This window comes from Haemorhous mexicanus, chromosome Z, assembly GCF_027477595.1.
Source record: "Haemorhous mexicanus isolate bHaeMex1 chromosome Z, bHaeMex1.pri, whole genome shotgun sequence".
NCBI lineage: Eukaryota > Metazoa > Chordata > Aves > Passeriformes > Fringillidae > Haemorhous > Haemorhous mexicanus.
In genome coordinates this window covers 54,413,706-54,428,853 of record NC_082381.1, presented here as the reverse complement: position 1 = coordinate 54,428,853, position 15,148 = coordinate 54,413,706, and the positions used below count along the sequence as shown (strand labels likewise).

The window sequence follows — 15,148 nt, the reverse complement described above, 5'->3', positions numbered from 1 at the left end:
CCCTAAAACTAAGGTTTCACTTTGCAAAATTACATTCTTTATGAAGTTCAAAATAACTTCATTTTTATTTGACATTGTCCAGACTCTTACCAGGTATTCATGCATGCCATCTAGTTTGCTGGTCCCTTTACTGAGTCACAGATGATCTGTCACAGATGATCTGTCTTGCTTTGGAAAACCTTGTCTCTCTAGGTTAAAGGAAAAAGCAGGATCCTTACCACTTAAATATGCAACATTTGGATACTATTACATAGCCATTGCCCAATCCCAAACAGAAGACAGTTAAGGGAAGCTGTCTGAAACCAGCTGACACCAATTGTTCCAGAGGAATATGGAAGCCTGCATTACTCAATTTCATTTTTACTTGATTGTGACTGAAGTATATTTAATTTACCTGCTGATGCTGTAATCATGCTTCAAATTGTATGCATCCAAGAGTTTTGGTTGTATTGGCAGGAAACGGAACATTTAGATGTGGTCATCATGATGAAAATGTCGATCAGTATGGTTTCTCCATTTCAGCTGCTTAAACAAATTCTCCTGTATATTCAGATCAAAAATTTATAAAGATAATTCTGCCAGTCTTCATAGGCAATTTATATTTCTGTTGTGAAATAGAAGTCTTGCATTCTGAAAGAAAGCTGCTGTTCTAATTTTATTGTCTTGCTGTGGCCTTATATTTAAATGTTACCCATGACCACAAATTCTCACTGATTTTAATAAAACCAGGTTGATTTCAGAGTTACTGTTCAGCATGGCTAAATGGAATCTGAATACAGATACTAACAGGTTGATTTCAGAGTTACTGTTCAGCATGGCTAAATGGAATCTGAATACAGATACTAACAGGTTGATTTCAGAGTTACTGTTCAGCATGGCTAAATGGAATCTGAATACAGATACTAACACATCATGGACATTGTGCATTGCTTTACATTTTGTGTAATGACATTGCACATTAGGATAACTGAAATGAGGAAGTAGGTAATAAAGGATTAGTAGTAGTTATTATTCATAAATGATGCAAGAATTTTGCATGGCAAAAAAATGAATGTTTTACATGTTACTTTTTCTTTAACAGTTTTTCCCCTATTTTCACACACATTCAAGCTACATCTACGAAGTCACTTAGGAACTGGTTAGAACTATTAAATGTTTCTGTGGGGAAGACTGGATAGGTAATAATAACAGGTTAGCCTGCTGAAATTAGCAATTCTACAGCTTTTGAAAAAATTACCTTATAATTTGAGGTGAATGATGCATTCAGAGTTGGAGTTCCTAGCAATGACAGTGGATTGCCTTCAGAATTCACACATTTGGACAGTAACCAGTTCATAGGGAAATACGCTGATAGTCCAGATGAAAGTTAATTTGGACATCAAGAGAGAACAGCAGATTTACAACCACTTTTTAAGCAGTAACAGCCTTTTCAGTATTTTTTTACATACTATTTCATCTGAGTGAGTTCAAGAAGGTTGCCAAACATTCTGACTTACATATCACGCATACTACTTGTATTTTTTAGAACTATTACTAGAAGATTCATAGATTTTAATTTTTGCCTCCACTACTTAATTTAGCTCTGTATCATTTCTAACTTTGTCAAAGGCCTCTTGGCTTGCTTCTGATTACATTAAGAGGGTGTGGTGTGATTAGGAATCTCTCCAAGTGCAGAGGTACCACTTTTAAGACATTGAGCATATTTGCATACATATGCATTAACTGATCACTTTTACTGTTAGATTATTGCAGTGACATTTAAGTAATCGTACTACAGGTAAGAATTTGCAAATGAGGGTATCTCTTACTGTGTTACTTCATGTTTTACAGCTTCTGGAGTGTCATTTTTTTAATAGATTTGCATATACTTAATCAGGTGATTAAAATGTTTTTAATTTGAAATACAGACATTGCATTTTAAAGACTTGTATGTATTTTCTTCCAATGTTGAAACTAACATTGAACAAAGAATGACTGATTAATGTTACTTTTCATAGTTTTGCATCACCAAACAGTGGTCCAAGTTGCTGTCTTTCTCCAAACAATAGCTACATACCATAAAAGTTTAAAGAACTATTTATGCATCTGTATTGAGTGATCAGTTATATATCATTTTATGTTGAAGTTGTATAAGACTCTTTGGTAGCAGAGTGCAGTAGTGTGCTTGTTACAAGAATTGTCAGCAGTCTCCCTCTATGATGTACTTCCTAATGAATAGGTAAAAGTCTAATGCTAAAACAGATAAAGATTGGAAATAAAGGTAGAAAAATCCAAAGGCAGAAAATTTAAAAGTAGTTACTGCTTAGCATTAGCAAGTGTTTATTCCCTTTATAAATAGGGAACAAATGTTTTATTTCCCATTTAACTCCAAAAATCATAAGCTATCTGTGTTTATACTTTTGTAACTGTTGTCTACAAAACTATAAACACAGTTTATGATTTTTGACTCACAGCTAACAATGACGCTAGTTATCTCAGTGTGTGCCACATGCCAACAATGTTTTTGTTCTCCACAAGTCACATGTTTGGGAATCCTAAAAAATACTTTTTGTGGAATTTGGTATATGTTTAAATAGCTTTTGTTTAAGGTTGTCGCTTGTGCAATAATTAAGTACTGTACTTCATAATAGTTTTCACAATTCCCAATTTGTTATCTGTAAGCTGAGAAAGTTACAGCAAGGGGACACGACTAGTTGAAAATTAGCTAGCAATCTTATCAGAAACACAAAGAGGTAGCCCCGTTTTCCTAAGTCCCACTTAAAGGGGATTAATATTGGGATTGAGAGCCTTACTTCTATGCTGTGCAAAGCATAAGAAGATTACTTTCTCCAACACAGGAAATCTCCATCCTAATAAGGCTAAATTGCTAAATGCTTTTACCTATACTTTGAATAGAACAGAGATACTGGTCATTCTGTGTGATATTTATATGTTTGGTCAGTAAGAGTAATTTGTGTCATTGTCAAAGTGTCTTGCAGTTAAGTGAAGTGTATTTTATACCTATTTTGAACCACCCTTGCTCTTCCCACTTGTTCCTTTAAGTTCTTGTCAGCCCTTTCTTCCATTTCCCTGTCATTCTTTCTAGGCCACTAATGAAAGGCCGTCAGTGTACAGACCTAGACCAGTAGCCTGACTTGTGGATCAGGTATCCTATCCATGCTGTCCATAGTCTGTTTATACAGCCTCCTTTGTCTTCTAACCATCCAGCGTGTTATGTACTGGAATGTAGTAGGGACTACCTAAAAAGCTTATTTTCCAAGCCGTTAGTTCCTCATTTTTTATGCCATTCTTCTTGTGGAATTCATCCTGTTCCTGATACTAGCTCTTGCAGCAATAAATGCAAGCAGTGACTTATGTAAGTAGGCATGTGACCAATAGCTGTGATTTTGAAGCCTGAAAGAGATGGGGGAAGAGAAATAATTGGAAATTTCTAAGAGCTTTTTGGAAAGCTCTCTTTAGGGTAACCTGCTACTCAAATATTCATGCATTTTAGTCACGAAAGAATCAGTATCTTTGCAGAAGAGTTAATTTTTAAAAAATCTGTCTGTGCAAGTGGAATTATCCACACAGTCAAATTTGAAGTTTTTTACACTAATTGTCTTCATCATTTTACTCTGCTGGGGAACACATATTAAATGCCTTTGCTTTCTTAACTGTTTTAAGAACTAATCTAGATAGTTTTAAAACTTTGGCCTTCATATCTGAAGCTATATATTTGTAGTTAAAACTTTATTGAATCATACTAGTTTGTTCTAATCTGGTGTTGCTTCCAAGTTATAACAGCTGGGAAGTATGCAAGCAGTTGTGTTGCTATTCCCAACCAAAATGCAGCAATATTAATTTGACCACTAGTTTAATCACTCACTGTTCAGGAAGTCAGAAATCCAATGGTGACCAAGTCATGTGAGAGGTACAGGGCTTCTGGTTTTTTTTAAAAATACTAATCTGCTGTCATCAATATTTTAAATATATTGCTCATTCAAAGTATTCTGCTACAGTATTCACAATAATTGTAGGAAATTGTTTAGTTCATGAGTAAGCAAAAGAATGTAGAGGAATGCTAAGTACCACCTCAAATGCATTATAGTTAGTCCCTCTGTCTACGTGATAATGGTGCTTATATACAGCTAGGTATAGATTTATTCTCAGGGTTAATTAGTCAATGTTTTGGAGGCAATGCAATGAAATAGGAAAGGAACCTTTATTCTGTTTGTTGTCTTAGAAATGTATTAGTTAACAGAAGTTCAGTGTACATCAAAAGTATGTAGAAAACTGAGTCCCAAAATTTTTAGAGAAATTATATTATTCCTTGTCAGTTTTGGTTAGGATTGATTTTTATTTACATAGGTGTATTAACAGCAACCAAGTAGTTATGAACATTAGCTATTAGAGATGTTAGTTCTGTTTTGACTTAATGAAACTAGCCTTTTATTCAAAAGTCTAGGCTTTGTGCTTTGTTACAATTTTTATTTTTGGAGCATAAATAACTTTGAAGCACAAAATTAGTACATTACTAGCATATTCAAAGCTATAAAACTTTTATCTCTTTTAGAAAATTGAAAATGGAAGATTTGCAAAACTCAGATATATTGCACATGCTATGGTCAACAGTACAGATCTGTTAATGGTAACAAAAAGGTAAACAGTTTTGACTCTAAATAATATGTCCTTAAAACAGTCATAAAAATGTGCATGCCTTGATGACAGCTGATCAGTAGCTGCACTGTCACCATATATGTAGATAAAATAATGGGGAAGGCATGCCTAGTGTGCTGGTAATAATCTTCAACAGTGTCATTATTTTTAGTAGGAGAGTGTTCAGGAGAATGTTATTTCTCTCCTATTTAAGAAGGGAGAGAAATACTGATTTTAAGATTTCTTTAGCTGAGAAGGATTTGTTTTAAAGTGGGTTAGGCTAAAATTAACTGAATTGTGGGATTCACTTCTGAAGATGTATTGAAGGAAAGAAAGAATAATATAGGAACAGTCAATGTCTAGCAGTGGAGTATGTGGCATCCTTCTCAAATACAGCTTGAAGTAATGTAACAGTTTTGCTATGAAACACAGTATTTTAAATGCAAGAGAGAGTTTCAAAATTCACTCTTTTGGAAAGTGTGCTGTATAGTTAGAGATCATGAGATGGAACCTCTTTTGCAATGACAAATGAATTCACTAGAGAAAGGATAACATGACAACTTCTAAGTGTTTTTACATTAATTTTTAAAACTACTTTTATTTTCTGGTGCCTAGTGGTGTGTTATTTGTGACAAAAGGGGCGTTTGGACAGCTGACGTGTGAATGGCAATACACTTATGATGAATTTACCAAAGAACCATTCATCGTTGATGGTCGAAGATTGCGCATTGAAGCCAAGGTACATTACTCTTACCAAGTTTCGTTGTCTTTTTGTGTTACTGTTTATGAAATTGAACTTGGAATTTCTGCTCACTCTCTTCTGAGTTCTTGATCTCCTTTCTATTTGAGATGTACTCAGAGAAAGGAGTTGAAACGTGTCATGGGCGAACTCCACAAATGACTAGCCTCTGACTGTTTTAAGCAGCATAGTGACTTGGTGTTTGCGGATGAGATTTTTCCTGGAGCTCTAGGAATTTTTTGTTTGTATGCCCCAACTCACAGTGTATTCATTGTCTGGAAAATGCCGATACAACAAAAGGCTCAGAAGATTGCAGAATATTTTTATTATGCTCTCTGGGGCATTTCATCTTCAAAATTGACCATAATGACATGTGTATTTTCCCTCTTGATACAAATTGAAGAATGTTGCTCTTAGTTGCAATTTTTCCTTAAAAAAAATTCCTTAAAATTCTTTTCCCTGATAAGCTGGCAAAGGACATAAGGAGAAAGATGTCCGCCAATGGCTATTTACAGAGGCAGTTTCTTAACAAAAATCTTAAATTCTTATTGATCTATTAACTGAACTTAGTTTCCTTCAATAAGTTTCTCTGCCAGTATTTTGTTACTGTTTTTAATAAGCTGCACATGTGTAATTACACATATTGCTTATCAGGACAGTCTTGATGGTGCACAACATCATTCAGTTTTTCACTCAGATTATTTGTTTCTATTGCAGAGAGCATGAAAGGCAGAGCCATATTGGTTTGGAATCCTCCAAACTGGATTTCTGACTGCAAGTGAACTTTTACAGGATGAAATAATTCTTAGCGTTTCTGCCATTTCAGACAATGCTGAATAACATATCCATCTTTACCCCTACAGTCATTTCAGAATCCATTAACATGTCTGCAGTATGCTCTTTATTGAAATCTATGGTTGAAAACTGTATTTTGCAAATAACTCCTTACATTTTTCTTTCTGAAGCTTAAGTTGCTGTTTTCAATACCTATGTCCACTATTTGCAAGTCAGTATTGGTGGAATGTCCACTCAAGTAATGACTTGAAGGAAAATTACAGATTAAAACCTTGGGGAGTAATGGATTTTGTTACCACATGTACATTATCTGCCTTCCATTCCTACACACGTTTATAGACCCTTATCCGGGGACTCCACGGTAAAAAGGGGAGTCTGTTACTGCTGGACTGTTCACCCTACTGTGCTTTCATGCAGAAAATGGCCTCTCTCAGGGTATGTGCATGTGATGCAAACATACTCAGATGACTGTTCTTGGTACACATGGCTGGCTGAACCATAATAGCTGCCTTGATAGTAAATAGCATTGTGGTCTTAAAGCCTGTAGTAGCTAACTTCAATTTTGAATTACTGTTTTGGTTTTGGGTTTTTTTTAGGAACGAGTTAAGTCTGTCTTCCATGCCAAAGAATTTGGAAAAATTATTAATTTTAGAAGTCCAGAGGATGCTAAGGTAAAGTCAAAATACAATTAAAAATATAGTGGTAAATTTAACTTAAAAAGTGTGACAGAAATACTCTTAACTTGAAACTATGTATAGTTAAAATTCAATATTTCCACATATCTTTTACAGACATGGGAATAGCAATAATCTACTCAGTAGTGAATTTCAAAAACTGTCAATTCCAACACTAGACTTTTCTCTACTTAAATCTTCTGAATTACAGCAGTCTGACAAAACACTGATTAAACAGTAATGTTTACAAAAATGAAACAATCTAGAATATGAATTACAATAGTACACTTTAATAGACCAAAATTATTTGTAAATTACGCGTAGTTTTGTTCCAGGTGGTAGGCAGGGGTGGGGTGTTACTGCTCTGTTTCTAAAATACAGGTTTTTTTGAAGAATGAAGAAAATCCCTAATAAAAATACCAGTAGTTTATGTGATATATGTTAGTGCTGCTATTGTTATACACATTTTTGGTGTAACATCTTCATTTTGACATCATTAGTTTTGACTGCAACAGACTGTAGGGGCAGTTCTGATCTGCTACCAGAAGGTAGCTACTTGTCAAACTTCTGCCTTGTTTTTAACTAGTATAGCTAGTAATTTTCACCAAAAAAAAAAGAATGAGTCTTGTGTATATTTCAGAGGGGTGTGATTCCCTGGGATCATTGTTTGAGACAGCTTTCAAAAGTTGCATTCTCTCATTCATTTAAGTTGCTTTTACGTCTTCTCAATTAGTTTAGGTTGTTTCTGTCTTTGTGAGGGTAGTTTCTAGTTACAGGTAAGTGGTAGCAGTTAACTCTTACATCAGAAAAGTAAGGGTCCTATGCTGAATTTCACTTGCCTGTAATCTTTGGAGGTACTGAGGTTTTATGTTTTTTTTTCTTTTTGGCTGTGTGGAACAAGGGTGGGCAGTGCTGAGGTCCATTAGTCTCTCTTGGAGAGGAATCCCAACTATGCCCAAACTTAATCAGGAACTATTCCAAAAGTGAAATAAGTACATCACATTACATATCCCACAAGTCTTAACTAAGGGAAAGAAAGGTAAAGAAATGAATACACCTTTCACAAAAATACTGGGGTGTTTATTTACCTAGACAGGCCCAGGAGCCTCACAAAATCAACACAAATATTCTTATGAGGGGATAGAACCTGATACAGTAACAGGTTCTGATTTGTAATAATCCACTCATCTTTCTTCAAAGCAGTATGCATACTTTTTATAGCAGACCCTCAATATAACTTCACATCCTACTCTAGATTTCCATCTCACTACCCTTCCCTCAAGCCTCCTTTTTATTTTTTTTTAATACTCTTGGGCAACTAATTTCCCTTTTATGTGAACATTCCAATATGAAATTCCTTAAAAGAAACAAGATATAGTTAAAGCTTTTTTTCTAAATAACCTATCACACTGCTGCCACCTATTATTGTCTTCTGTCTGTTGTGATCCTTGCTTCTCTGTTGTCTTCTGTGATTTGTCTAGAGCTGTAGATGAAGGCAGAGCCAGGATGGGGGTTAAATGTTATCTTCTCTTTTTTTCAAATCTTACTCCTTGAAGTACAGACCAGGAAACAAGTTTAATATGACATGGTATCAAATGTTGAATATTGGTGCTTAAATGGCTCCATTCTCATGTTAGAAAGACAGGTGTTTATACTCTACAGAAAAGTTTTTAACACTGTGTTAAAACTTGGTTAGGAAAAGAGCAGGTAGTAAAGACAGTGCCAAAACCAGTCCAGTTTTCAGCTGCTTTGTCCATTTTGTACCACAGAAAGATTTTAATTTTTGCTCTTTGCTTTACACAGTGGATCCTTTCCAAACTAGAAGAAGTACGAGAGAATCAGCCAAAATTGTAATGAATGGAGAAGCACCAAGATGAAGAACTCTCAACTGCTACCTTTTAATTCCTCTTTCACAAGCAGAACTGTTTGAATATCATCAACAAAAGCAAAAACAGGAAGGAGGGAAGATTTATCCAATTATTTATTATGATCAGAACCGTCTATATGAGAAAAGTAGATGATGTTAGATTAAAATTGTGTAATGATAAAAAAAAATCTGCCAAGTTTTGTCTTGGTTTGCTTGATTTTTTAATGTAAGAATTTCAGATTTCATTTTTTATATAAGCAGTATAAAGTGAATTTGTCTTAACCTTTGATACAGACATTGAACTCTGGAATAATTCTTATGATAGTATTTGGAGCAAGTCTTGCAGTTTGGATTTGATTGTGATAATCAGTAGTTACTTTATGTTTTGGTTTTAATGTGACTTGAGGCTGTGTTGAAATACAAATTTCTCTGTCAAAGGAAATGTTAACTTAATCACTAGTGTTAAAATATAAGAAAGAGAATACTGGTCAGAGAATTTGAATTTAAGTCACAAGTGGCTACTTAGTTGACAATACTAGGGCTTTTTGTAAATGAATGGACCAGGTCACAATTAATTTATACAGTACAGTATGGCTTTTAGTGTAAACTTTTTTTATATCCTACTCAAGGAAATGTTGCAACACCTCTATCAATTATTACAGAAAATGTAACAGTTTACAAAAATGCATATGGGGGAGAATTAATTCTGCACTAAAAATATTAATAAAAGCCTATTATTAGTTAGTAAGTTAGTAACAGTCTTGCAACTCAAGAAGGAGTTTATGGGGTTATAAGTGCACTGTTGCATACCAAATATAAATGCCTTGAATTACACAATATTGTGTGCTAAGCAAAAGACTAGTGGAGTCAAATTTATATTAAATAATAAATATAATATGTCACAGTTGCTTTTATTAAATTTTCTTACCCAATGAAACTTCTTTGTTTCATACCCAGACAGCAGCATTTTATTAGCTTGAATGTCTGCAATTCTGTTTATTTCTTAGACGTAGTAGTCATAGTATTGTTGAATGGCTATTTACTGCAGTTGATACAAAAAGTACATGAAACAATACAGTGTTACATGAAGATTTCCATAAGTTCCCATATCAAAGTCTTCAAAATATCTTGTACATATGGAAAGCACCTACTGCCAAAATATGATTTCCAAACAATAGTTTGGAATTTTTTTAGCTACAGGATAGAATTCTAACATTGCTGGTGATGCTTGAAGTGTCCAAATTGTTCCGTTATTGTAAATCTAAAACAACTAGCATGTAACATATATTTGCAGATATTTAATTTACTGTAAGTCTTGCCGTTGGTGTTGAGTAACTATTTAGCAGGTTACAAAATACAAGTAATCTTGCAATTTTCCCCATAAATTGTAAATGGAATCAATATATTATAAGGGGATTCAAAGCTATTACAATGATGGTGTAACTCCAGTCATTTTGTACACCAAGTACATACCAAGAGTATTAACTCAGGTTATATCACGCCAAGCTTCCATACTTTGCCTTAGATAAGTAGTGGTTTTAGGTGCACTGAGTACCATTCTTTATCTGTCTCTTGTTTTTCATCCGTCATTTCTGTTTTAGGCATGAGAGTTCATTTAATAGCTCATAATGTTCTTGATAAAGTATGTAGTTTCCTCTGCATTCCCAGAATTTACAGACTACCTGCTGCAAATTTCACTTAAAATGCATTGTGTGTGTACTTTGTACATTCCCATTTGTGTGTAGCTTTTCCATTTACCTGACGCAAAATATTTTCTCTCCACAGAGTCTCTATTTTAATTATTTCTTACATTTATTTTGCCAACTAACTTGGATTCTCAAATCTCAGCTGGCTTTTTGGTAATATTTAAGCAATTTAACTCTTAATGTTGAAGGATTTATTTTAAATGTGCATATTTGTGGTTAAGCAGCTGATGTTTTGGAAAACATAACAATTCCCCCAGAATGGCTTTTTTCTAACAGACTATAAAATATTTTGATCATCTTCTACTAACTAAAAGCCTTAAGACAGGATCTGAAATGTCCACAAGTCAGTGTGGGACTTCTCTTCCGTGTCCCTTGGTTTCCACTTGTTATGAAAATATTATTTTATATAGGTCCCTTTTCTAGTCTGTAATTTCTGTCTTTTGACTTTGTTTTTTTAAGAAAGCTTTCTCCATACAGTCATGAAAGAATTTTGCCATTTCTTGGCAAACACCAGTTTTCTCCTTTAACTATGTATCACCCCAGAGTGAAGAGAAAGGTATTCAGACTTGTGCCATTGTTTAATTTTCTGGATTACTGCAGGTTGTATGATGTCTACTCTGCTGTGCCTCATTCCTTATTGCAATATGCATATTTTTTTCAACAAGAAGGCTGAATAAGTATGTTTTTATTGAAAGTGTATATGCAACTAGAAAAGGGGATCTCGATAAACATTAAAATGTAGGCATTTGGTTCTGCCCACTGTGGTGTTTAAGAGTTTATCTTGGCCTTTACTGAAATGGTGAAGAACTGCTCCTCATCTATATGACTGTTATGTAAATGTAAAACATTTGAGAAATGCCATTTGGGTTCTCAGTTTGCTAAGGGTTACAGTTACCTCTAAAAAATTAGTGAAACATTCATAAGTCTGATTGTTGCACTTCGTTTTTGTTCAACTGCATGGCTTTCATAGCATGGCTCTCTTGGTTTCCACTCCACCCTACCCCCCCTTCTTAATCTCTTAATCTTGAATAAAGTGAAACTGAATTTTATTTGACTGAAATGTGATTACTTGTTTTCTTTATGTACTGCTTTAATTAACAGATAATGCCATTCATTACTCAGAATTTCATAGGTCAAGTCAAATCCTGTTTCTGAGAACATATGGTCAAACTTCTTTTGCAGCCATGTCAGGAAAAGAGAATAATGGATTTTAGAATTTACCTTTGGTTTATTGTTTTAAGACAAGTTTTTTAGTAACTGGATGAACACGTATCAGTTCCTTTTTAAATTATTTCTTTTGAGGTGTGGGGTTTTTTTGCTCTTGATTTTTGTTGGGTTTTTTTCTTATGTTGCAGTGTTGAAAAAGACAATGATGTTGTGAGAGAATAGAATCATGGAATGATTTGTGTTGAAAGGGACATTACAGATAACCTAGTTCCAGTCCCCCTGCTTTGGGCTGGGACACTTTCAGCTAGACCAGGTTGCTCAGAGCCCCATCTTACCTGGCCTTGAACAGCTTCAGGGTTGGGGCATGCACAACTTCCTTGGGCAACCTATTGCAGTGATTCACCATCCTCACAGGAAAGAATGTCTTCTCTTAGTCTGAAGCTGTTCCCTCTTGTCCTGTCACTACATGCTCTTGTCAAAAGTTCTTCGCGAGCTTTCTTGTAGGCCCCCTTTAGGTATATGAGGCTGCTATATCATCTCCCCAGAATCTTCCCCTCCCAGACTTAATCTCCTGAATTCCGTCTTCATGAAAGAGCTGTTCCAGCCCTCAGCCCATCTTCCTGGCTTTCCTCTGGACCATCTCCAACAAGTCTGTGTCTTCTGTTGAAAGCCACAGAGCTGGCACAGCATTCCAGGTGCAGTCTGTGAAACTGGAATAGAGGGGCAGAATACCACCCCCCCCCGCCCCCCCCCCCCCCCCCCACTGCTGGCCACACTGCTTTGGATGCAGCCCAGGATACATTTGGATTTCTGGGCTGCAAGTGCAGTTGGCTGGGTCTTCTTCCGTCCTCTCATCCACCAGCACCTCCAAGTCCTATTCAAGGGGGCTCTCAATGCATTCTCTAGTGAGCCTGTACTTGCGCTTAGAATAACCCAATTCTTGTGAAATTATCTTTTCATTTTTTTTTTCTCATCATAAAGATTGTGTATGTATGCCATTAGCTATTTGTTATCTTTAGCGTTTTACAAAACTACTCTTACATCAGACTTGGGAGTTTTCTGCCCAGTATATGCAAGTACATCTATGCATCACCCAAGAGATGAAGCTTTATCTAATCTCTGCAATGATGATCTTAAGTCGCTGTGCCCCTCCAAATGCTTGCTCGGAGTCACCCAGCTGCCACAGCGAGTGGCAGGGACACTCTCCTGATCCTCAGGAGGGTAGGAGAGCAGCTAAGGCTTTCACCTTGCATGGGCAGGGCTCCTTGCGACGGTGGCAGAAGGAGGAGTGGACTCTGGTTGAGGGTTCAGTCTGGGTTGATTGGAGAAACATAGGAAAGGGATCAGCAGCCCAGGGAGTTGGCCAACCCAAGATGCAGGGCTGGGTTGTGTGGCTTGTTATAAAGGGGGGAGGGAACAGGGGAGGGGCTCACCCAACTGCCAGCAGGGCTACAGGACGGCGTGGGGAACAGGGAAACAGGCATTTAGGGGAACCAATGGGGGTAATCCAGGGGAGGGGCCCCAGTGCCTGAACCTATCACTCCACCCGACCCCCTAGGAAGAAGTTTCTAGAGGGAGGGGATGGGCTGTCAAATGATGGATAGGACACCAGGGAGGAGTCGGGGGAATGACAAAGCAGTTTTTAGGGAATGGGGGAGGAGGCAGGGTAATTGGCAATGAAAGGGAGGGAGGAGGCAACAGGGGCAGAACCATTGCAATGGGAGGAAAAGTGGATGGAACAAACCACAGTATAACTTATTACAAATACAATGTATAAAAACACAACAATCTTAGTCACAGTTTTTCTTTTTGTGACTGCAAGAATCTAAAGTTCACTGACCATGTGCCCAAAATTTTGTAATTTGGATGTGATTGTCTTCATGGCAAATCTGGAACAAGAATTCTAAATATTCTTATTATACCTCAAAGGAAGAATAGGTTTGTTTTAAGTCTGCTCCCACCAAAAGTAAAAGAATGTCTTATGTAATTTTTTGTTTAAACTTGTCATGGTACAGCAAAGGCTGAAACATATGGCTGCCAGAACAGGCATGATGAGATAGGACACTAATGCGCAAAAAGGGGAGAAAATGGAATTCTCTTTTTGCTGGATGTCTCTGAGTGGTTTTTTTAATGTTTGTGCATGTTCTCTTCTTGTTGCATCAAGCAAATTGAGAACTATGTGCAGAGGTTTGTCTTGGTAAGTGCCTTCATGTATGCTTTTGATTGTTGGTTGTGAAGTGTGACAATAAAGCAAACTTGTGCCAATGGGTCCTGCACTGGTAACAGTCTCAACATCTGCAAAACTTGTACTCCGGCAAAGCCAGGCTCCTACATTCATGGTGCAAATGTCCTACTCACATACACAGCAAATCTTGACTCTCAGGGGAAACCTCTAAGAGTTTAAACGTATTTTTCTGGAAGTTCCAGGGGGCTCAAAACTGGCTCAAGCAGTCAAGGCATTTGGACATTTTATATGCCTCCTTCTAATAAATCTGCTGCCCTAGAAAAGTATTTCACTGATGTCTTTTCATGTGACTGGAATTTTTACAGTAAAACTCCATTACCTATAGATCTTATGACAATTGCTTTTGAATTATTCTCTGAGCAGCAATGGTTAATTAAGGACAGTAAGTTTGAGTACTTCTGTGAGTACTTCTAAAGGAGGGTTCAGATGACATGATGGGAACATGGATGATATTCATACAGATGGGCTGTTGTATAATGTGCTTTCCATCACCCTCCCCTTGGCTGCCTCTCCTTCAGCAAGTGGTTCTGTGTCCTGTATGTCATCCCCAGGTGTTCTTCACTGTTCCCTCAGCATAGAGAACTGCCATTCACTAGTATGGACACAGTGTTATAGGTCAGTGTCCTTCACTTCCTTAAAAACATAAAAGCATTGTTGAGAAAGGGCTTCTGATTTTCAGACATTAAAGAAAAAGTGGATTAGTCAAACATTACAGACTGTTTTCTTCTGGAAACACTACTTTTTCTGTACTTCTGGGAAAAAAGGGATCTGTGTTGTTTAATATGTGAAACTGCAAACATCTTTCATGAGCAGGGAAAGGTCAGGGTGTGCTTTCCCCAGGACTGAGCTGTGATAGCTATCACCTGGCAGCATACACAACAGCACTACTCAAACTGAAAAGTCAGTAGAAGTTTTTTATTTTTCTGTACAGCACAGAAATTGTTATTTTATGCCAATAGTAAAAGCTATTGCTATATTATTTTTCCTTAGAAAAATGGCATTTTGATGTATTTAAGTATAGGAGAAACTTGGCACATCTTTTGAGGTTAATTACTGCTATTATGAGGCTGTTCTCTAACATGCTGTACTCACCAGTGTTGCTTGGCGAGCTGGTAAGTGCCAGTAACCTTTGCAAGGTTTGCATGGCAAGAAGAGCTTTCAAAATTGCCCCCATGTCTTTATTATTTTGTCTGAGAATTGTTGCCACAGTGAAGGAGGACTGAATGTGCTATTAATGGTGTTGCCATTTTTAGTGGAGGGGTTTGTCATTGGGCAGAAAATGTGGGAGGTAGGAAAATGACTGGAAATCTTCTAAAGAAT

The 15,148-nt window shown here is 36.5% G+C and overlaps 1 protein-coding gene across 2 annotated transcripts in view; it reads left to right on the top strand.

Moving 5' to 3' along the window:
* Positions 1–11,476, top strand: part of VPS13A (vacuolar protein sorting 13 homolog A) — a 107,916-nt gene extending 96,440 nt beyond the window's left edge. Inside the window, exons 69-72 of one of the 2 annotated variants that reach the window (XM_059836883.1) lie at positions 4,553–4,638; positions 5,251–5,374; positions 6,766–6,840; positions 8,647–11,476. In XM_059836883.1, the coding sequence (XP_059692866.1) occupies positions 4,553–4,638; positions 5,251–5,374; positions 6,766–6,840; positions 8,647–8,697 (336 nt within the window). In that variant the 3' untranslated portion in view covers positions 8,698–11,476. Of the gene's footprint in view, positions 1–4,552; positions 4,639–5,250; positions 5,375–6,765; positions 6,841–8,646 lie in introns of those variants that run through there. The other variant, XR_009485121.1, reaches the window with a different exon arrangement.
* The last annotated feature ends 3,672 nt before the right edge of the window (positions 11,477–15,148 follow it).